Genomic DNA, 23,788 nt, shown 5'->3' on the forward strand with positions numbered 1-23,788 from the left:
AGGCATGGATTGGACTGACAGCTGGATAACCACTGATGCTGGGGCAGAATAGTGTTAAGCCTGAAGACTAGGAGACTACTCTCAGTACAAGTCTTACTTAGCCATGAAAGAAGGATCCATCCATTTACTCTGCCACCCACCTATCCCAATACCAGAGCCATAGATAGGCCTTGGGCTCCAAAGCAAACCTCAAGAGGTACACTGGGCTTTAGGAGCTGCTATGGAAACATTTTAATCAAAGAATAACACATACATGAATGCTCAAAACATAAATGAATTAACACAAAAAGCAATCTATATTACTACCACATTGGTAAAAAAAATAGACCATCACCAGCACCCAGGGAGATCCACTTGTATCTCTTCCTGATCACTATTTCTCTCTCCTCCTCAAAAATTATCACTATCTTTGACTGCTAACAACATGGATGAGTTTTCCCTGTTTTTGAATTTTAGAAAAAAGGAAACAATAGAATTTTTTCTTTTGTGTCTGGTTTCTTTTGCTCAACATTATGTTTGTGAGATCCATCCATGCATACAGATGTAGTGTGTTTATTTTTAGTGCCATATATCCTACTAAGTGATTACTACTTATTTATCTATTCTTTTATTATTAGTCTTGAGTAGTTTCTAGTTTTTGACTATGTAAGAAAAATGTTGCCAGGAACATGCTTGTAGATATCTTTGGGAGCACGCACGCATTTCTGTTGGAAGTTCTGCTCCACCTAGGAGTAGTACTGGCAGACAACAGATTATGTATATGTTCACTAGATGTTTGGTAGATGCTGCCAGACAGCATTCCAAACTTGTTTAGCCAATTTACATACAGTCCCCACCAGCAATAAATGTGAGTATCACTTGATCAACGTTCTTATTAGTACTTTGTATTGTTGGTTTTTAAAATTGTGGTCATTTTTGCAGGTATAACCTAGTTTCACTGGGATTTTAATTTGCATTTATCTGAAGACCAACAGGTTGAGCATTTTTTCAGTCATTTATTAACCACCATGATCACCTTTTGTGAAGTGCCTATTTAAGTTTCTGCCATTTCTTTGGATTTTTTATTCCTTAATAATGTCTTCTGATATATAGAAGTTCTTAATTTATCACTTCATAAAGGGAACAAAAATTTTTACCTTTCACCTTTGGTCTGATACAGGCACTGTTCAGTGATATAACAGTAGTTCTGAGAATGCCAATAAGATGCTTGCTCATGCTGTGTAAAACATGTCCCTTAAACACATATATCCCTGGAGATCTTGCTCTCCAGGCTATATTTTCTGGCCTTTTTTTCTCTCTGTGGGCTATGGATGCAAATAGCCCATTCAAAACTTGAATGGAAGAAAGGGAAGAAGCCTCTTTTTGGAGCCCCAAACAGACTTACCTCCTGCAGAGTGAATACATCCTGTTGGAGGCAGTGATTCGAAAGTACTCTGGTTTTGAGCGAGAAGAACTGCCACTTATGGTTCCCAAACCTAAACGCTGGTAATCTCTGAAACAAGCTTTTTCCACTAACTGCTCCATTGTCGACTTCTCTGAGGCCTTCAGAGTGGTATTTGTCGGGAGTTCACTGTCATCTGAAACTGTGGTAGCAGAAACAGGTTTTGAGAAATGATACAGCTCAAGGTAGATGATTAAAGACTTCCTTTTGAAGAGGAGCCTTAAACCAAGAGAGGTTTCTATTAGGGCCACAGGTATTACATACATCACAAATTAAGCCATGTTACTTCTATGAGGAATCATTACGCTCAAGAATAAATTTTAATTGGTAGTCGGGACATAAAATATCAGGGACTCAATTAACTCAGGATGTCAGGACAATTAACTCAAAATTTCCAAAAAAAAAACAATTTTGAATTATTAATATTTTTCTGCTTCAATCAGTCTTGCTTATCAATGCCAAAGTGCAGTGATTTCTTTTTAGGATTCTAGGAATGAACACTCCAACTTTGTCAGTAAAATTTATCTTTTATATGATCACTACACAAACTTTGACATCCTGGTTTCAGTTAACTTTTCAGAGCAAAAACGTTTATTAGGAATTTCTAGATTAAGCAGAAGCTCACTAGTGGGAAAAGACCTTTCTTAGAGAAGTAGGAAGAAGTTATACTTTTTTCATGGAAACATTTTTGTCAAAGGATGTGGTAGATATGGGAAACTCCCTCACAATTTTGCAATCACAGGTTACAGAATCCTTTAAGATTTTACTGTGGAAGAATTTACCCAATAATCAAGTATTTTAGGGAGGATTAAAAAAAACCCCAACATTCCTAATTGGTACTGCATGTTCTAACTAAAAAAAATTCCATGTTAAAAATTATCCTGATTTACTTTATTATTTATTTTTAAAGTGAGAGAAGTCACATTAAGCTTTCTACGTTTTTGGAAATGTACTCAAGATTCTGATGTCAAAGGTAATGATAGGGCTCTCTTCCTTTATAAGAAAAACAATCTAACAGCTTATCCCTACAATTATAAGATTTTGTGTCTTAGTTTACAAATTTCACAGTGTAAATATATTATCCGGTATCAGTTACGTGTTGGCCTTTTATTTCCAGAGGAGCAAAGAGCGTTACATAATTTGGTCTTTTGGTGGAGTAACTATCATAGAATAATAGTTTTCTTCTGTGAAATCACAAAAACTTCAAATTAGGAGAGTCACTAGTGACTGGAGGCAGTATTTCTTTGTAGCTTTCCGTGGGACTGGGACTGTGAGAAGGCCAGGGTTCCAACAAGTGGTCCTTTCAGTAATGTAATGGTGGGTCTTCTCATTGCTGCAGAGACGTATGTGTAGGTACACATATTGAAAAGGAGAACTTCAGGAATCTCTCTAAAGGAGAGGTTTCTTTTTTTGAAATGTTGTTGTAATTAGCATTAGTAGAAGTAGTGGTTGTATAATCACTGGTAATTGTTTTAAGATCCTGAGAAGGAAGAGGGTGCAATGGTATCTTGTCTAATTAGATCAGATTAGATCTGATTCTCTCTAGTGTTAATTCCATAAGCATAGTCCATACTGAGTTAGGGAATAGAAAATAGTAAGACATTTTGCTACTGGTTTTCTACTTCTATTTTCCCAACGGAGAGGTATCTCAGCTTCACAGAGTCTGTTCTTTTAAATATTTAGTAGGCATTTTTTTCTTATCATCTAAGAAGCCCTTCATCTTAGGCCCCCACTTTGATTAAGAGTACCCACAATGTTTTTACCAAAAACCCAAATCTTCAACTTCAAATATTCAGTGTCCTTATTTCCTTATTCTTATTCCATAACAATAAGGTATTTACACCTAACTGTCCTGTGCAGTGGGGTTTCTTTCTTTTTTCCTCTGATGTGATCCACATAACAATGGCCAGCTTTATGGAGTTAGTAAATGAGAAGTATAATTTAACAAAACCTTTACAATGCAGTATTGAGAAAATAATTTTTTTTTCTAGTTCTGTGATGCTGGTAAGTACCTCCAATTTTCATATGAGAACTAGGTCTTTGTGAGTCCAAGTTTAAGTGTGACTATGACTTAGTCTCTTATTCTTATGCTTTTAAGAAGAAAGAATAAAATTGATTCATGAAGGATAAATGAGTTCTTACATACCAGATATGTCATCTTCCTCATTCCATCCAGGACGATTGACTCTCTCTTCCACAATTGTCCCTGTCCTCCTCTTCAATAAATACTGCCGCCCAATTGTCATTTTCCCTGCCCTTTTGGCACCTTTCACAATTGTTTTTGAGAAGGTGCTACAAGTCATAAAACCAAAGAGAATATCAATTTAACATGAAGATACTACTTATATTTTTTGATACCTACACTGCTTAACTTGTTTCTTCTTCATTCCCACAGCCACTACTATTGTCTAGGCTTTCATTAAGCCTCTCCTCCTTTAGATCACCTTGAATGGCAGCAGAATAATTTCCTACAGAACACTGTTGTCATCTAGACACTGTTTTAGGCAAAAAGCTCAAGAGCCTAGAGTGGTAGGTTCACAAAACCCTTTTCACCCCAAAACTAAACCCCTCAGTTTGGCTTTTCTGCACATGTGCCCCTTCATCCACTCAGGTTATTCATGCTACTGCATCCACCAGTTCTCACAAATTATGCTGGTGGAAGCCTCCCTGCATGGAAAGCCTGCCCTCTTCTCTCCTGATTCAAACTCTTTACTAACTCAGAGGTTTTTCTTTGACCTATGACAATCATAGTTTGCAACACCTTTACTTATTTCTTAAATATTTTATGTGTGTATGTGTGGTGTCCTGCCTTCTAACACTGTAAATCTTCTGAGATATAAAAAGAATAACGTAATTCTCCTTTTGGAGAAGAAAAAAATAAGGAATCAGAAATTTTGGTATCCTTTTGGGAATTAGCTTTAATTAAAAGGGTACTAAGATGTAAGTAACTCGGACCTGAGAGCATTTTATTTACTACAAAAGTTTACCTTTTCCCTAAATAATCAGGAAATGAAGATGAAGGAGATGAGGGTTTCAAGTAAAACTGTTTCTGATTACATTATTCTCTACCACAAATAACAGAACATTTTTGTGTTTTCTTGCCATTTGCTGAAAAGTGAAAAGTGATAAGGACTCTTTCACTGTCAAATAGTTTTACGGGACCCTGTCTTTAGTCGTCTGAAATGTAAATCTGAGGGCTTGAAATATGTTTTGGATAATAGTTAGAAACAATAAAATACTGGTATTTCCTAAATAAAACCTATTGTAAATCATTTCAGTTGGAACTTAAAATGGACGCAATGTGACTTCTGAAATTTTTTCCCAGCTAGAGCTATATCCTTTGTTTTACATACAAGATAATTCTAAGATGTTTTAAAATTTAAAACTGCTATATCTGTATTGCAGCTGAATAGAATAAGCTTGATACATACAATAAGCGTGGTTTTATATAAATAAATAAACAAACAAATAAATAAATAACCCACCCCCTACCCCAATAAAACACCACACTAAGCTTTGTTTTCTCCATAGAGAGCTGGGATAATGACTATCATAGGTTCCTCTGTGAACCCACAGTGCTAATCTAAGGCCCTCGGCTCACTGTTATAAATATTTAGGAAGTTGTTCATGCTTTAGCGTATCATTCCTGGATATGCATGGTCTCCTTTGCTTCCCAGGTAACAGTGGTACAGCTATGCAATTTAGAAATGGCACACTGTCTGAAACCTCAACTCTCCTATGATCCCCAGCTTACCCCACTTTTAGGCAAAGGAAAGGCCTTTTCTGTAAATTCAGCACAAGGACAGTCTAATATGTAATTTGTACTGGCAGATGCCCAAATGCCAGGTAATTAAGGATGAACAAACTGAAATTTTAGCCCCTATATTTTATCACTAATTGAAGAGAATTTTAAAGCAACTGTAATTTTGCAGTAACTGAAATTTAAAAGTTTCAACATAAATTATTAAAACTTTTCTTCGGAAAATAAGGGTTTTCTAATGACAACTAAATATAATGCCTGATCTTGGACTAGATTCTGTATCAGGTAGAAAAACAGCAGTAGCTATAAAGGATCATCAGCAAAATCTGAATATGGACTCTGGGTTAGATAAAACCTTTATGCTCCTGGTTGTGACTACTGTTCTGTGATCATTTAAGATAATGTCTTTGTTCTTAGGAAATACATATTGATGTATTTAGAGATAAAAAGGTGTTATATTTGTAACTCAAACAGTCTAGGAAAAAAATATATGTGAGAGAGAGAATGATAAAGATAATGGACCAAAACATGAACAATTGGTGAATCTGGGCAAGGGGATATTACAGGAATTCTTTGTATTACGTTGTGAGTTTATTATGTAAATTTGAAATTGTATCAAAACAAAAAGGTACCAAAAAGAAAGAAAAAAATAAAGGCTCTCATCTTTAGATAAAATAAAACTGCTTAACAGGCTTGGGTATTAAAGAAAACTGATGGGATTTGATCAAAAGCAGTTAGAGAGTGATCAATGGGGGAGAAAGGGAAAACAGAATTTCACATTCTACAAATATATTATGAGCGAGGGACAGGGTAGTCAAAGACTATTACAGCTTTTTGTTTTTGAAGCTTGTGACATATTGCTACTATTGTTACACTGCTCCATTACAAGCATTGTTACAATACTTCTGTGCCACAACTTTCTGAGCTTGGTCCAGTAGGCTTGACAGAATGGCAAAGAAAAAGAACACACTGACTCAAAGGGCAGGTCGCTTCCCCTGACAGTCAACTATGGGAGGGCTGAAATGAAACCTGACTGTCTTCTTACCGAAAGGAAGTGTTCTTTTCCTTCTGTTTGGGTAAAATTATTTGTGGAGTAGTTTGTCCAGCAGCAAAAGCAAAGGTGGTGAAGATGGACTGAGGATAACGGAACTTCATCAGCTGTTTCTTAAAGATCTCTACTACTTCTGGACTCACTTCTTCATCAAACGCTACCTTAATCAACTAGAGACAAAAGAGATCAAACCCATCAGAAGCAATAAGTATTTCTAGATGCCCCCCACCCCCTGCAAATTATAGAAGCAACAGATTATAACAATACCAAACAGCAAGAGTTTGGGGGTTGAAAGGACCTTGGTTATCATGTTGTAATGCAATTTTTATTTAAAAACAAAAAATTAAGGCTCAGAAAAGTTTCCTTGTCATAGTTGGCAAGGAAAATCTTGTATCTTGAGGTTGGGTTTCTTTAAGACTATATTTTTTATGTTTAGATAGGGAAATTTACTTATAGAGGCTGAAGTAGGATACATGTCCTTCTCATTTCTCAACTGCTGGTTCTACATAGGGGATTTGGCCTAAAAAGGGTCCTTTCCATCCAGCAATACTATAAATCTAGGAAGAAAAAAATCAGTTTGACTCAAATCCTAACCAGCATAGTTGGGCAATATTCTAGCTCAGTTCGTTAGCAGCTAAAACAGTGAAGAAATCCCTAGGAGGTCACCGGTCACAGGTGGTGGGAGAAGGTCCAGAGGCTAGAGGTCAGTAGCCTCACATTTCACACAATTAGTATATGGAGATGCTAGGGAAGGCTTTCTGACTGCAAGGAATAAGGCAATAATGAGAGTCCTGGGAAATATGAGAAGTCAGAGACAAGGCAGGAAGAACAGGAAGAGCAAAATGTCACAGAATTGTAAAAAGGAACAATGAAGAAAAGATCACTCTTCCAGTGTTGGGTTTGTATCAGTAATTCCACAAGTTTTGATATGCTCAGATCCCCCTAGAAAAACCTTTAGTTTCTCAGAGGTTATTTAGTTAGTACCAATAGTACTCTAGCCCTAGTTATAATTGTTGGAGTTTCATCTCTTCCACAAAAAAACTTAGGGCAATAGAACTTAGGGCAGATCCTACCATTTGCAACAACATGGATGGAGCTAGAGGGTATTATGCTCAGTGAAATTAGCAGGCAGAGAGAGACAAGTACCAAATGATTTCACTCATATGTGGAGTATAGAACAAAGGAAAACTGAAGGAACAAAAACAGCAGCAGAATCATAGAACCCAAGAATGGACTAACAGTTACCAAAGGGAAAGGGACTGGGGAGGATGGGTGGGAAGGGAGGGATAAGAGCAGAGAAAAAGAAAGGGGGCACTACGATTAGCATGTATAGTGTGTGTGGGGGCATGGGGAGGGCTGTGCAACACAGAGAAGACAAGTAGTGATTTTACAGCATCTTACTATGCTGATGCACAGTGACTGTGAAGGGGTATGTGGGGGGGAATTGGGGAAGTGGAGAGCCTAGTAAACATAATGTCCTTCATGTAATTACAGATTAATGATACCAAAAAAAAAAACAAAACTTAGGGCACATCATTCTGAAACAGATGCCAAGAGAATTGCTCTCTATTTAAGAGCTTTAACAAACACAAGAGTCAATTGTGTGTATGTGAATTTCTAAAATCACTAAATATTGACAGATAATACTCAGAGTTGGCAAAGGGGCTCAGCAAGTGAGGGATTAAATACAAGACTGCTCATGAGTTTGTGTAGTTGAAGATTACTGTCTCAGACCCTCTGATCCTCACCATCCTCTAACACTTGATCACATGACCACAGAAAGTGGCTATGACACCATGTGTAAGACTTAAGAATGGCTCCCTTTCTTAATACCTGAAAAGATGCTGAAGTGATCTGCAGTCCTTCTTGCATGTTCTGCTGCAGCTGGTTCTGCATTGTGATCTTCTTCTCCTTGGTGATGGAGGCAATGGGAAAACTCCGCACAACTGTCTGCTCACCAACTATAGGAAGACAGGACATAGACTCAGCAATAGCACTTTACAGCTCATTTATAGCATCTGCTGCTCATTTTACCAGCCTCTGCTGGAGAACTGTATCTGGAGAGGACAGTGCTCAGGGAGGCACTGAAAGTGCCATGATTCTAGAATCATAGTCACTAATTTTATTGCATGGCAATTCACTCCCAAGACACAATCCTTTCCCAGAGTGAAGGACGTGTCACATCCTGCCTGCCTTCATTCTTTCTATTTCCCCAGCCTATTGTGTGCCATACAAGATCACCAGATTGAAGGCAATATTATGGGAAAGGTAGGTTTTGTACAGAAAAAAGAAGTGTCTTGAAAAGGCATCCATGATATTTAGCATAAGAATAAAGCAAAAAAGAAAGGTTTTTAAAGTTTGTTTCCATATGTTGTAAAAGGGGTGCTATACGATCTTTATGTGCTCTCAGAAGATACAGGAATGGGTTTAGGTCCAAGATTCTTAGGAGTTTAAATATTAAGGCAACAAAGGGAAAATATAAATAAGTATTTGTTAACTACCTGAGGTTATGAAATGAGAGTCTAAAAAGTAAGTAGCGTACATGAAGCCTCCCTTAGGGGAGGGAGCTCACAGTTCCCTACGGGAGAGGAAAGTCGCATGCAGAATCTAACAACATGTAACTAGCTCCTAGGTTTGAGGGAACAAGGCTTTAAACACTTCAGAGAGGGAGAAGAGTTCTACATGCCAGATGGCTAGAGAGTGATTCCTGGAAGGGGTGAGGGGAGAGGGATCTTTGAAGAGAGTGTTGGTTTAGATTTGCAGAGGGGAAGAGGGAAGACATTTCAGAACAGAAGCAGCAATTGGCAAGGCCCCTCAGGTAGTAAGCGAGGGTGTGAGATCTGAACTAGGTTTACCTGACTTAGGAACCCATACATATATCCACTTATCATTATAATTCTTCAGTCCCTGTACCTGTCAATTCCTAACCTGGAAAATACTGGTTATCATCTTACATCAAGCTCATATCTAGAGGCTAAACAAAATCAAGATATACATAGGATTTAAATCCTAGGATGGATTAAACAACCATATATATGCTTATATATAACAGATGTCAAACTATCCTATTTCTAAGTGCCATTAAAGGAGAAATTTTAAATTAGAAACTTAAAAAAGAGAATAAAAAAGGTAAATAAGATTCTCTCTGATAAAAATAATTTTCATAATATATGAAATCAACCCCAAAACTGACAGGAATAAAACCAGAGAACAATGAAAGCTTTCAAAGTATGGCTTTGGTTTCTATAAATGAAATAAATGAAAGCAACTTAAATGACCAAGTATCTCACATATTTATATGCTCAAAATGTATGCTTATGGCCACTAAGTTCATAAAAGTCATAGAACAGAAAATTAGAAGTAATGGATATTTAGTTTCTTTTAAAAATACACTTGGCTTTCAAATACAAATATATTTTTTATGTACTAATATGACAGGAGAGAGCTGAGAAATTTTGCTCTATTTTTTACTCCTTTTCAAAATGAGCACACCTACTCCGAGAGATGCATTTGTTTATTGAATTTTACGAACTTTTTGGTTATTACAAAGTAAGCAATCTTTTATGACCAAGACAATAAACTATCTTGATTCTATCGAAGCAAGAAATTGTACAACTCTGAGATCTTAAGGATACGCCACCTGAATTTCACTATCTAACAAAATGCATAACATACACAGTACATACTCATCAAATGTCACTGAATTAATAATTTCAGATGAGGAAGGAACTTTAGTTCCTTTAGTGACCACTTATCTCAACAGTTGTCAATTCTCAGTATGCAATGTAATCATGTCTGGGGCTTAAAATACACAGATGCCTGGGTCTCCCCATTCAAGATTCAAATTCAATTATTTGAGGGTTGGGCCCAGAAATTGGTAGTTCTTTTTAAAGCTTTCCAGATAATTCAGATAAACAGCCAAGGCTGAGAACCAATGTAGCTCAATTCCCAAGTCTTATTAAAAGGAACCTGAAACCCAGACAGGTTAGGGGACTTACTTAAGATAGCAAGACTGGTCAACAGCAACCTAAATATCTGAGCTGCTTGATTTGGAGTCCAAACAGTTTTATCCAAAACCTTATACACTTTCCCTATCAAACAGAATAGTTTATACAGAGACAACAGTGATTTAAAAAAGACAATTCAGACTTGACAAGGCATGTTATTCCTTTCTAACACAGAAGATTGCATACAGTAGAAATCAGAAATAGAAGTTGAGGGAGCTTAGTGACTCGAAGAGAAGTTAACTGCTAAGAGGGAAATGGGGTTAGTTAGTACTGTACAACCCTGTGATGCTTATAGCACATTCTTCCACAAAAGGGATCATGCATCTCAAAGACCTTAGCCTTACCTGCAGGACTCAGAAAGGTGGGGCCAATCAGCAGGGCACACTGTTAGCCACTAGACACTGTGAATATTCCTAGGTCACAATATGCTGTCTCATGAAATTATGATTATTGCAGTGAATGAACCCTTGATTTATTTTTTGGAAGAAACCTATGCTTCTTCAAGTATGTATCTATAATCCAAATTATCATTAGCTTTGATTGACAGGAATATCCTAAAAAATACCTGTGTGGCAAAAGGATTACTTTGAAATGATCTGCAATTCACTGTACACAGATGGGATCAAAACCTCATGTAACACATAGATAACCAGGTTCTGATGGCATAATATGGGCCATACCTAGCTGGTCATGAGGAGTCCCTCTGAACAGAATTCTGTATGTGGTGAGGAACAAGGCTCCTTCAGCTGGCAGGAGCTGAGGGCCTCCGAGAAGGCCGCCAGTGGCTTCTTCTCTTCCGTCGGGATCCAGCAGGACTCGAAGACCTTCACAAACAATCTCCTCTCCTGGCAGTAGCACAGGTCTAAGAATCTTGGGCTAACAACAGAGAAAGTATTTTAAACACCATTCTTGTGGGGTTTCCAACCCTTGGACCAAGGTTATCTTTTCAGTTACAGATATAAAAAACTTGAGCCAGACTTGCCAGGTAGTCAAAATGAAAAAACACATTTGGGAAGAGGCAGAAATGATGTTTCTGCATCCAAATGCAAAGAATCCAGATTCTTTGCAGCATTACTTATTAACAGGAAAATCATTGGAAATTACTAAAATGTTTGAAATACCTATTCAATGGATCATTTTGCCACCATGATAAAAAAAGACATGGATCTAGGTGTTGACATAGAAGGATACCCAGAATACATTGTTAAGTAAAAAAAGGAAGTTGCAAACCAGTATGCATATTATGATTCCTTTTTCTGAAAAGGAAAAAAAATTGTGAAACTATGAACTGAACTGTTAAAGGCAGTGCTATCATGGCTAAGGGTGGAGGTGGGTAGGGTGGGAGAACCATGGAGGACTTTCACTTTGTACAAGGTGTATTTCTTTAATGCTTCAGTTTTATAGGAAGAGGGCTGTTACTTTTATAGATAGCAAAAAAAAAAAAAAATGAGTGGATCTTTAAAAAGACCCATCCTTCTTGGACTTTATTGAAAAGCAACACAATAAATGGCCAAGTAATAAATATTTACACATTTTGGGAAATAAGGAACTATATGATATACTCTTTTGAAGATACCAATGCTAGAAAAAAAAATCCATCTCTCCTGAAGACCAGATGTGCTTGTTTTTTTACTAAGCAATAAAAACTATGTAAGTCAGTAGTATTCTTTTTGTTGGCTCTAGGAAGCTCAGAGTTAAGTGTAAAGCCAAAGTATAATGCATACTGTGTCTCACATTTCTTATAAAATTATTTTTCCTGTCCATCTGACTTCTGATTTTTCCTTTGAATTTATTTTTAATAGTTCTATTATATAGGTAAGAGGGTCCTGAACCCTAATCCACTGACTGGTGCCAGACTAGCTGCAAAACCATCACTTGGGAGGTGATGTTAAAGTACAGATTCCCAGGCCAAGGCCCAGGGTACTCTACTTCAGGATGATGTGGTGTGGTTCAGGGCTCTCAGTTTTTAATAGACTTTCCAGATGCTTGTGATGTATGCTTGTAATATATACAGATTCAGCAACCTGATATTTCTATGGAAATTGCCTTAAGTCCTTTTTTCTGGAAGTAGGCAGAGCATAAAATCTTGGTTTGGGCTTGGAAGCGAGAATGTTCATAATTAATTATAGGCCTGCCTATAAAAGCAGACTCAACAAGAGGTTATTATTGCTCCTTTGGTGAATCTACTAGTCTAATTCAGTATCCTTTTTATGAGTACATGATAAACTCCTCTGAAAGTTTAATGTATCATTAAACTAGAGCTGGTCTCTAAAAAGTTAGAAGAATGTACTTTTTGGGGCACAACAGTCTATTGTTTCTGTTTTTAAAAAGAGATGTTTTACCCTGAAAGCATGCTGTCTGGAATAATTACCTTTTGTATAGGTGGAAGTCTTCGACTCTCTCGATGCACTGCTTCTAGGGTCTCAATGTGCATAGCTACAATTCCTAGGATGAGTTACAGTATTCAAAATGAAAGAGTATAAAAGCAGAATTAAAACAAATTCTGGATATTTTAGAATTAAAAACTAATCATAGTTTGGTGGGTATTCAAAATTTAAACAAAATTACCATATCACCCCACAATATCACTCCTACGTATGTACCCAAAAGACTGAAAAAAAAAATCTCAATCAGATACTTGCACGTGAATATTCATAGTAGTGCTGTACATAATAACCAGGAGGTAGAAACAACCCAAGTGTGCATCAAGGGCTGACTGGATGAACAAAATGTGGTACATTCATACAATAAATATTATTCAGCCATAAAGAGGAACGAAGTTCTGAGATCAGCTACACATGTATGAACCTTGAAAAGATTATGTTAAGTGAAATAAGCCAGACACAGAAGGACATATATTATATAATTTCACTTACGTGCAACATCTAGAATAGGCAAATTCATAAAGATACAAAGTAGATCAGTGATTACCAGGAACTGCAGGGTGGAGAATGAGGAGTTATTGCTTAATGGTTATAGGGAGTCTGGGGTGATGAAAAAGTTTTGGTAATAAACAGTGGTGATGGTACACAACATTGTGAATGTAATTGATGCCACTGAATTTTACATTTAAAAATAGTTTAAAACGGCAAATTTTATGTTATACATATTTTACTACAATTTAAATAAACAGCATGGCTGAACTACATGGAAGACAAGTATTACAGGTGTTATGCTAGAAAGAAGTAGACACACAAGGACAACTGTTATTCAATTATATCCAATATTCTGGTTCTCTACTACCTGCAAAATGATTACCTGGTATCATGCAGTGAAGGCTCTTGATATGATCCTGAGTAACTCCACTTTCTGTACAAACTTTGTCAATAAATCGGGTAATGAAACGCACAACAGAATTGGCAATGTCATTATTCTCTGAATCTTCAAACCCACTTTCTGTATCATAGCTTTCAGCTACACTTCCTGCAATACTAAGAAAGTCAAGGCAAGAAATCATGGTCAGTACTCAAATGTAACAAATGATTTCTACATCACTGTCAATTTCCACAGCAACTTAAATTTGCTCAAAGAGATTTATACTCAAACAGAAGGCTCACTTAACTCCATGACTCCTCTATAAGTGATAGTGGTGAAATATGATATTCTACTTGCCTACATTTGGAAGCTAATGTCAGTCATTGTCTTTTCGACCCAGATTTCTTTTTGTAAAGAATATCTTCTGTAATTCTCCTAAAAACTTAGGAACCACAGAAAATAAGGCAAAAAGGAACTCTTTAATTTATATTCTGATACTTGAACTTTCTAAGAACACTTGTCCTTCCAAGTTAATTACCACAAAAAGCCAGACCGAGTACTATGGCTATCTTTGGCCTCTGGCAGCTGGGAACATGTTCCCTGGTAGGCAAATAAAAGAACTTTTTCCACCAAACAGCATTGTCTTCCAAGTGGAAGAACCAAACTATCCTATGAACGATTCTCTTGCCAATATTTATCTTTCTCTGAGTCAATGAGTGAATCACAACTGTTTTGCCACTTTGAAGCCATCAATCTTCTATAGGTGATAAAATCATACAAGAGAAGGGAATATATTTGAAATGGAGTGGAGGTGAAAGCTCAGTCCTTGTCTTGTGCTTATTCAGTTCCCACTCTTCAACAAATACTCCTGCCTCCTCTGCCTTCTAATCATGGAAAAGACTTGTTTGCCTTCTCTAACCAATTTAGTTCTCTTTCCTCCAAATCCAAGCACATTAGCTGGATCAATATTAAGGTAAAGTTAAGCAGTGAATATGGCAATCACATCATCCCAAAGCATTAAAAAACTTAGGTGCCTTAGTCACTCACTATGTACACTTTGAGAGAGTACTGACAACTTTAAAAGAAAAGGAAAGTATAGTTATTAGGTCAGGATGGAGATCAACTTGACTGATAGAGGGAGATATAGCTGGGACAGATTAAGGAAGACTTTAACAATTAAGCAAGAGTCTAGAATTGATGAGAGAGAGTCCTGTGAGATTATAAGCATTAAAGGCATGTGACTGAAATATCATTTCAGGAAGATTTTTCTAGCAGGAGGGTGGGTAACTGAATAAAGGAGGAATAAAAAGTTAAACAACTTAAGAGACTTTTGTAATAATTACTGTTTGAAATGATGAGGGCCTGAGCTAGGTTGTTTACATAAAATAAGCCTACATAGGAAGAAATAAGAGATCTGTGCAGTTGACTGTATAGTACAAAATGCTGACTTCAAGTTATCTAGCTTGGAAGACCAGAAGCTGTCAAGTCTTGACAATAATGAAGTACCCGGGATAGGGAGATGGACAGGCTGGGGCCAGAGATGTAGGCTTGTAGATGATCTTTCTAGAAGAATATGAGAACTTAGAAGAGGGACAGAGAATGGAAAGAGATGAGATGCTGCCTGAAGGAGCCTGAGAAGAATTTATGAGAGCTGGAAGAACTACCAGGATGTTTCAGCATCACTGAAGACCTAAAATGATAGAATTTTACTACTGTTGGGTGAGCAGTTCATTTATTCAATCACTTAATCATTTGTTCAACCAAATATTTATTGAGCACCTACTATGTGCAAACATCTGTGGGTATAGCAATGAATAATAATAGTAATAAGCAAATATGTGAAAATAAATCAGGTTGTAAAAAATGTAATGACAGAAAAAAATGCAATGTAGGAAACACAGTGATGGATGTACTACTTAAGAGAGGAAAGTAAGAAAGGCCTCTCTGGATAGGTGACATTTGAGCAAAGAACTAAATGAAGTGAGGGAGTGATTCTTTGTGGCTATTTCAGGGAGAGTATTCCAGATTACAGGAAGGACAAGTACAGAGGCTCTGTAAGTAGTTTCATGCTTCGAGTGTTTGAGGATTAGCATTAGCAGGTAGACCAGACAGCTGATGGGAGTGATAGGAAATAAGGTCAGAGCAATGGGGCCAGATCCTATGAGGCCTCATAGTCCATGGCTTTTATTCTCAGGGTGTGAGAAGTCACTGTAGGGTTGAGAGCAAGGCACGGTGACATGATTATAGGCAAATGCAATGCATAAGCTGAAGAAAAGGAGGTCAGGGAAACAAATAATCACTTGGTCAATGAGTTCATTGGTATTTTTCCAGAGTGTTTTTTATAAATTGGTATGGCAGACAGTGACTGAAGGACTGGATCAATAGTGGGTAAGACATTTGAAAAATTAGGTCATGAAAGAGAAGCAAGTATGGAAGGTGGTTAAGAATAGTTGGTGAAGTGAAGATCTTTCAATAGAGAAGAGATGAGCAAGTCTGAAGGTAGGCAAATGCTTAAAGTATATACAGCAATATTTGCCCGAAATATTCTATATTCTCTATTCAACTACGAATAGGAGGGTCTCTGTGTGCCCACATTCCAGCACCTGTTAGTGACAATGCTATTGCTCCCACTCTCCCAGTCTCCTGGTGCCGATGTTCTTAGAAGCTTGTTTTTACTTGTATCTAGTGGAACCAGCAGGTTGACCATGAGGTTCGCAAAGTGAATGGCCTGACTGAAGACAGTGCTTTCCTCATGCTGCACCAGCTCCTGCTGAGCTGATTTGCTCAGAGTAGGCCAAATGCGGAGCTGCTCAGCTGCCAGGCCCATTGCTGTCTTCTTCTGATACTGGTTATCTGGAAGCTTATCCTAAAAATAAAACAACACAACCCAATTCATCACTTCATGTGAACTTCAAAAAATATAGAAGTTTTAATAATTCATCTATTAAATACCTGTCACCAAAAATGAAAACATGAACATTACAACAGCAATGGAACAAGACCTAGTCTTACTTTCCCAGCCCCGTCAGGCCTTGAGGGGAACTGTGTGACAAACCGAAGGACACGATGGACATGCTTCTCACTGTTAACATTTCACTGCATTTCTTTATCTCTATGGCTCCAGTCCTTTCAAGCTACCAATTAACAGCACGTTATTGACTCAAAGTACCTATAAATGTTCAGGAACGAATGCTCTAGTAGCACTTACTCATACTCTGACATTTCTTTTCTTTTGCTCTTTGGGAGAAGGAGATAGAACAGTCAAAGTCACAAAAAACAGAGCTAGAGTTTCTTGTAAATGTGGGAGTTAAATATTAGCCCCACATAAGTATACAGGTGACCATGGGATTGGGTGTCCTGATAGACTGAAGAGTTAAACAGTAACAGTAATCCACAGCTGTGTAGAGCTTGATAGTTTATGGAGTTGGAATTTCTAGTCTCACTTGTAAGTAACCTGGGGCTCACAGACAAACTTCTTTAGAACAGAGGACTCAGAAGCAGTGACATATGTTTGCTCTAAAAATGCCTTTGAGATATACCAATGTAAATTACAGCTGCTTAAAAAACCATCAAAAGCATCCCACCAGTACAATTATTTCTGGCACATTACCCCAAACTAATAGTCTTTGCATCTGCTACAATTTTTTGCATCTTATTACAATTAGGACATATAATAACCCTAACGGGATAACTCTAACCCAAGTTAGGGATTTGGTGTTTTGAAAGAAAGATCTAAGTTTTAAATTTAATAAAGCAAATAATTTACACTAACAATGTACAATAATAATTTGAAATATCAGATTAACTCCAGATGTGCTATTTGTTATTAATGTTTCAATAACAGACCAATAATATGTTTAAAATTACATGAGGTATAGAAGTATTTGAATACTACTATGTAGTTTCTATTAGATATCTAGGCTTATTTATCTCACATAATGTAAGGACAATTTAAAATGAAGGATGATGGAAAGGATCAGCGGCAATGTATGAGCCCAGCACATATACTTAAAAATTACTCTTAAGGTGAACCAACTATGATAATCAGCCTTTAATGCTGCTTTAAGCTCAATTGATGAGGATAATTTCTAACATTCATTATTTACTATGTGCCAGGCATTCTTCAGTCCCCTTTACTTGTATTAGACATTGAAGTCTTACAAGTATCATATCAACTCATTTTACCAATGAGGAAATAAGTCACAGAGAAGTAAAGTGAATTGGCTAAGACTAGGCAACTAGTGAAAAACATTTCAAAATTTCAGGAAAATGTAAATTATTTTTTTCAAATTAAAAACAATTTTCTTTATTTAAAAATATTGGAAAACATAGAGTACTCCTAAAAAAAGACCAAAATTTATTGCTGGTATACTTTTGAACAGAGCTACTGAATTTACATTTAGAGTCAATTAACTTTGGCATTTCTTCAAGAAGTTAACTGCACAATGATGTCTGCCTAGCTATTTTAGATTTGTTCTTTCTGTTCAACTTCTTGTAATTATTTCCAGTGAATTCTTATTTATTAAAATATAATAAAATGATTCTAGTACTAAGAAATTATATTAAGAAGTTATTATGAAACAGATAATGTCAGAAATCAACAGAAGAAAGATGCTCACCATGAGGCTCCTTAAAGTAAACCCCAAACACGCTGGTAGGAAGTGGCTGGATTTCCTTCTGCACTGGGAATATCTGAGAAGCTTTCCTTGAAGCCCGGATCCCAGCCCCACACAAGGACTTCTCTTCTCTTACCTTTTGCTTCAGATATGAGGCATGATTGTCTTCCTTGGCTGAGAGATACAGGGAACGAACCTGTTCTTGCACTGCACTGTAAAAGGTTGTCTCCCAGAATTGCTGATTCGTCCAAATGGGGTGGTCCTGCACACAGGTGTAAGCAAACTGGCTGACTCCGGGCGCCAGTTTCTGTGAGAACACACAGTACACGTCACCATGGGGCTGACCGAGTCATGACGGTTCAGAAAGTTACAGGCGCCACAGTTAACCACAGATGTGATCAAAGGACTTATCTAAACAAATCTTAGAGCAGCATAAGCTTAACAATCATCAACGTACTCATTTTTGACTGCAAACTTTGGGCTTGCTATAAAATCCTTTACGGTCTCAGTCACTTTATTAAAATGGACATCTTAGCAACAGCTAAAAAATCAAATTTATTATATGGATTAGAGAATATAAGAAAAGCAACTAGAAGTGTACTGTGCACACAGAAGGCACTGTAGAGTTGGTACCTCTTATTATAATTAGGACATATAATAAAATCCATTACAACTTAAACATATAAAGCTCAATTTAAAGTTTCTTCTACTAGGTTTTAGAGTGCATTTTTGTTGGGGGGGGCACTAGTTGAAATGTGAGTGAGCCTACAATTTGGCCTTACTTACAGAATGAGGGCATATCATGAATTTGGGACTCAAGAGGACTTGAACCTTTCCTACTGCTCACTCTAGTCCTTTACCTCGCTACTGAGCTGCCTGGCTCACATCCTCCCTAGCAGACTCTGTTAGGCATCAAGGGCATTTTCTGGTAGCTAAGTCTGGGCATGAGAAGGTAGTCTCAAACCAAACCCTCCTCTGCAGGACTTCCCGCGGGGCTTCACAGTAGGAGTAAATCTTACTTGGTGATTAGTAACAGAGGGAAGGAAAATTAACTCCAGGCATTTGAGGCACTTCGTAAACATTTACATATCTAATTTAATACTAAAAATCTTGAAAGATGCACATTATTATCACCAATTTCAAGAAGAGGAAATAACAGTTTAGGGAGGTTTAAGTGATTGCCCAGGGCCATGTAGCGATTGTGTAAATTGTAGAACTAAGTTTCAAGCCCAAAGTGAATTATATGCTCAATACATGCTAATTTCCTTCTTGGTTTAGAACAGACTAAACAAATAACTGGAATGAATAGGCACCATGCTTACCATGAAATGTAGTACTTATGTAGTTGGAAGTGGGTGGCTGTGATCTTGCCTATAAGGGTCTGTGTATTTCTGCATCCCATGTGCAAGTCCCTTTCAAAATAGGACTATGTATTCTTAAATTGGGACTGACAATGAAGCAAAACACAGGAGTTCCCCAAGGGGAAGCTGCAAAAGGATCATTGTTGGTCTTCATAATGCTTTCAGGTCATTTAAATCACAGATACTACCTACCTATAAGAAAATGTGGATAAAATGTGTGTGGTTCTATGAATATGTAAGCAGAAACCACAGACACTGTGAATCACATGTTTCTTCTAGACTCTGCTTGAAGATACTTGGAATGTGGGTTGCACATTTTTTTTTGCCCCTAGGCACTCTAAGGACTAACAATGGCTTAAGTAGCAATGCACAGGCATCAATTCAAACAAGATAAAAGCATAATTTTCAACTGCCTTTCCCAGGAGTATAGTCAGAAGCAGTACCATTTCTTACAAATGCAGTGTAATGAATAAGCAGTTCTTAAAAGTCTGGAGTTCTAAAGTTACATTAACATACATGAGCTCAGAAAAACTGAGCTTTTAGCAAATCCTCATCAGGTTCTCATATAAAGCACTTTCAGGATTATCAACTCATCAACAATGTTATTATTAATTATTAACCTCTTATTACAACTTGAAGGAGCTCTACAGGAATCTGAGAGTATAATGAAGCCCTGCGTTTCTCTTTCGGCATTTTTCCTACTGATTGATGCTGCATATCCACTTTCATTGGCACGTATCAGTTATTATCTTTCTGTTTATTCACAAACTAAAAGTGAATATGCAATCACTTCCCTAAGTCTTCTGAGCAAAAGTGGAATGTTTATATTCCAAGGCAGAAAAATGTTGTAAAATAGAGTGACAGTGACCCAAAGGGCAGAACTCACAGCCTGGTTATTAGGTGAGATTTAGAGCAAGGTGAAGGGATTAGAGGATAAACACTTTCTGGTGGCAAGACAGTCACAAGTGGCTATGGCATCTGATATGTGCGTAAGAAATCATTCATTCCTAAATACTTCAAATATTATTATTTTCCAAACACGAAATTTGCCTCCTTTCTTTGTGGTTTTCTGCTATGTTTTTCTTAACCACAAGTAAGGGGGACTGTACTGTGTACCTCATTGTTAGGATGGGCAAGGCCATTGTGCTGATGGGCAGGTGAGTGCTCAAGACCAGCAGAGGGCAGTAGCACCTTATTCTGTCTACCTTCCATTAGGGCTTTAGCTAGGAATTGCAAAAATGGTGCTGTGTAGTCTGGCTGGGTTAGAAAGTGCGTGGTAAACTGAATACTGCATGTCTTCACTGTATATTTGAGATTGGATTTGCCCAAGGTCACACCACAAGATGGGTAGAAGAGAAGGGAATAGAAATAAGGTTTTCTATTACTCAATATCATTTCTGTATGATACAAAAATTAAGGCACTACACAAAACTAAACTGTAACATAATTATCTAGAGAAAGATGGCATGAGACTGTTCAGAGAGTCTCAGATTCAATATATCCTGTGTGGTAATAGTTTGAGTAAATAGAGAAGATATACACCTGTGGATAAAACTAAAACTTTTGTTTCTAATCAGTACTTTGGTTTGAAGAAAAACTTTCCTAAGATGGTTTCTCAAACTGGCCCATATTCCCGCTACATGGACTTTGATTTGCATGAAGATGAGACTCAATCCACACTGAGGGTTTGAGGGTGGTGGTATCCGTGGTGGTAGGGAGTGCTGCTGTCAAATGACATCTCTCTCTTGCCCTTCAATTTTGGCAATAATATTTACTTTACATTTTATAATGACTTTAATAATTCTGTCCTAAAGAAACAAGTGATGTTTGCCATGCAATTTTATGAGATGTTTAAGAATGTGTTGACTTCCTTCTTTATCTAGAAAAAATAGCCCTGAAGGTACTAGATTAAGCAATGCCATTCATTTTCCACAAAACATTCAAAGGAAACCCAGCATGGGACAGGATATGGAGAATAAACTCAGGGGCCTCAGCAACCAGAAGGCCAAATTAAAATGCAAATAAATGGACACAAATCTCTCAGAGACTAGTTGGTCAAAGGAAAGGTTAAGATGCCAGTGTGAGGGGCCTGTCGAAGGCCTGTCTGACTAGACATGTTTGCTCTCCAGGTCCAAGGCTCCAGTGAGGGAGACCAGAGGGAAGCCAGATTTCAAAGAAAAAGGCTAGCTGGCAGGACTGATTGTATAAATATGTAATGGTCTTAAAGAATAATGCAGAATACAAAGATTCACCATTTAAATAGCCAGGTATTTTCTATACAGTTCTGGACACTGAAGTACAAGTGTAACTCAATGCATAGTTCAGGGACGGTGCCAACCAGTCTTTTTCTGATTCTACACTGGCCTGACCAAGTTCAGGTACTAAGTCACTTTAAGAATTAATTTCTGAGTATTTTCTATGAACTTTGAAATGTTTAATTTAGCCTTGAGAGACAAATAAAAGGAAGACAGAATAGGAAAAGTGTATTTTTTTGTTGTATTTTGATAAATACAACACCTGTACTTATCAAATCTTAAACATATTTGCTTTGTGCTTTTTTTTCAAAACAATGGGCATACAACATTATAGATTTGGTTGAAACCTGTGTATCCTCTTGATCTCATTTCCCTCTTATCTAGAGGTAACAATGATCCTGAATTAGATATTTTCATTCCCATTTATGTTTTTATACCTTTATATCTCTATAAAGAATAAAAGGGATTATATTGCAGGTTTCATTTTATCCCTTATTGATGTTTTTCAAAGTATACAATTTATATTTCATTGATTCATGTAATATTTAACTAAACAATGTAATTAGTTGGGACAAAACACAACTGGCTCTTTGTAAACACATAACTCAGAAGGGGCAGAAAGAGTGGTCCCAAAACAATGATTATTTAGGTTACTGTGTTCATTACTCAGTGGAATTAACAGAATGGTGAGTAATCCAATCAATTAAAAGGAGGTGATTGTGAGAAATTATTATTCTAACTAACTTGTGTTGAGCTTTCACCATGTATATTTATCAACTTACTTAGTCCTCACAGCAATCTTATGATCCACTGAGGTAAGTACTATTATTATCCCTGTTTTAGAGGTGAAGAAACTGAGGCACAGAGGAGTCAAGTAACTTGTCCAATAGAACACTGTCAGGAATACTGAAACCAGAGCTGGGATTCAAACACAGATAGCTGACCTACAGAATCTAGTTTCTTAATCATTATACAATTTAACTATTGTATGGAATTCCACTGTATGAACATACAGCATTTCCTTGTTTCTGTTAATGGACGTTTGTATTGTTTCCAACTTTTTCGTATTATAAAAAATGATTCACAAATATAATCACACATGTCAACTATGGACTTTGGTTACTGGTTTTAGTACCATTTAATAGTGTCTGGAAATACTTGAGAAGGACCTAAGAAATATGATAGTCCCATTGTTATCTGTACCAATAAGCATTTTTAGTTATAGTACATTGGTTATTTTTCCAATGAGAAATAATTCCATGCAGATTTTTTGCAAATCTACTATTAAAAAAATTAACATAATTCTTTAATATCAAATACCTAGTAAATATTAAAATTTTTAATCATCTTATAAATGTTAAGTTTTCTTTTTTTTCCCCTTGTTTTTACCGTTATTTGACTCAGAAAGGACTCAAATAAGGTCCATATGTTGCCATTAGTTTATATATCTCTGAGGTCAGTTTTAATCCTAGGTTCCTCTGCTATCTATTTGTCTTTCTTTCTCTCTTTTTCTCCTCTACTTGCAATCTATTTATTGAAAAAACTGGATCATTTGTCTCTTAGAGTTTCCATCAGTCTGGTACTTGCTCAATGCTCCCTGGTGGTGTCATGTGACATATATATCTATTTTTGTTTTCTGTATTTCCCGCAAACTGGTAGTTGGATCTGCACAGGTTTGATTCAATTCAGGCTTGATTGTTTGGCAAGAATACTTCATGCACAAACTACCACAAGAGGCACATCTAATTGTCTTTCTTTTTATGATGTCAAAGGCTGCTGATGAGCAATACCTAGATTCATTAATCATTAGGCATAATAGTGAGTGATATGCTCATTCTAGCATCATTTCCACACTTATTAGCTGGAATATTTCTGCAATGAGAAACTTCCCCTCCTCATAAACTATTTGGTGGCCCAAATATATGGTTTGTATTAGAAAGCAGGATAAGTACATAATTTTTCCCCTTCATTTTCAGTTTTAAAAACAATGAGTTGTTTTCTAGCATCTACCATAGATGATCAATTAGTTTTATTTTTTATTC

At 36.8% G+C, this 23,788-nt stretch overlaps 1 protein-coding gene across 4 annotated transcripts in view; it reads right to left on the reverse strand.

The window, feature by feature from the left end:
• SBF2 (SET binding factor 2) overlaps positions 1-23,788 on the reverse strand; it is a 555,796-nt gene that overhangs the window by 62,794 nt on the left and 469,214 nt on the right. For all 4 annotated transcript variants that reach the window (XM_037026339.2, XM_037026341.2, XM_037026338.2 and 1 more), the window contains 9 exons: positions 18,267-18,437; positions 16,118-16,380; positions 13,518-13,690; positions 12,631-12,704; positions 10,940-11,135; positions 8,086-8,213; positions 6,247-6,422; positions 3,588-3,733; positions 1,385-1,583 (listed from right to left, as the gene is read on the reverse strand). In XM_037026339.2, coding sequence (XP_036882234.2) covers positions 1,385-1,583; positions 3,588-3,733; positions 6,247-6,422; positions 8,086-8,213; positions 10,940-11,135; positions 12,631-12,704; positions 13,518-13,690; positions 16,118-16,380; positions 18,267-18,437 — 1,526 coding nt within the window. The remainder of the gene's footprint in view (positions 1-1,384; positions 1,584-3,587; positions 3,734-6,246; positions 6,423-8,085; positions 8,214-10,939; positions 11,136-12,630; positions 12,705-13,517; positions 13,691-16,117; positions 16,381-18,266; positions 18,438-23,788) is intronic.

Source organism: Manis javanica, chromosome 11 (assembly GCF_040802235.1).
Source record: "Manis javanica isolate MJ-LG chromosome 11, MJ_LKY, whole genome shotgun sequence".
In the NCBI taxonomy this organism is placed as follows: Eukaryota; Metazoa; Chordata; class Mammalia; order Pholidota; family Manidae; genus Manis; species Manis javanica.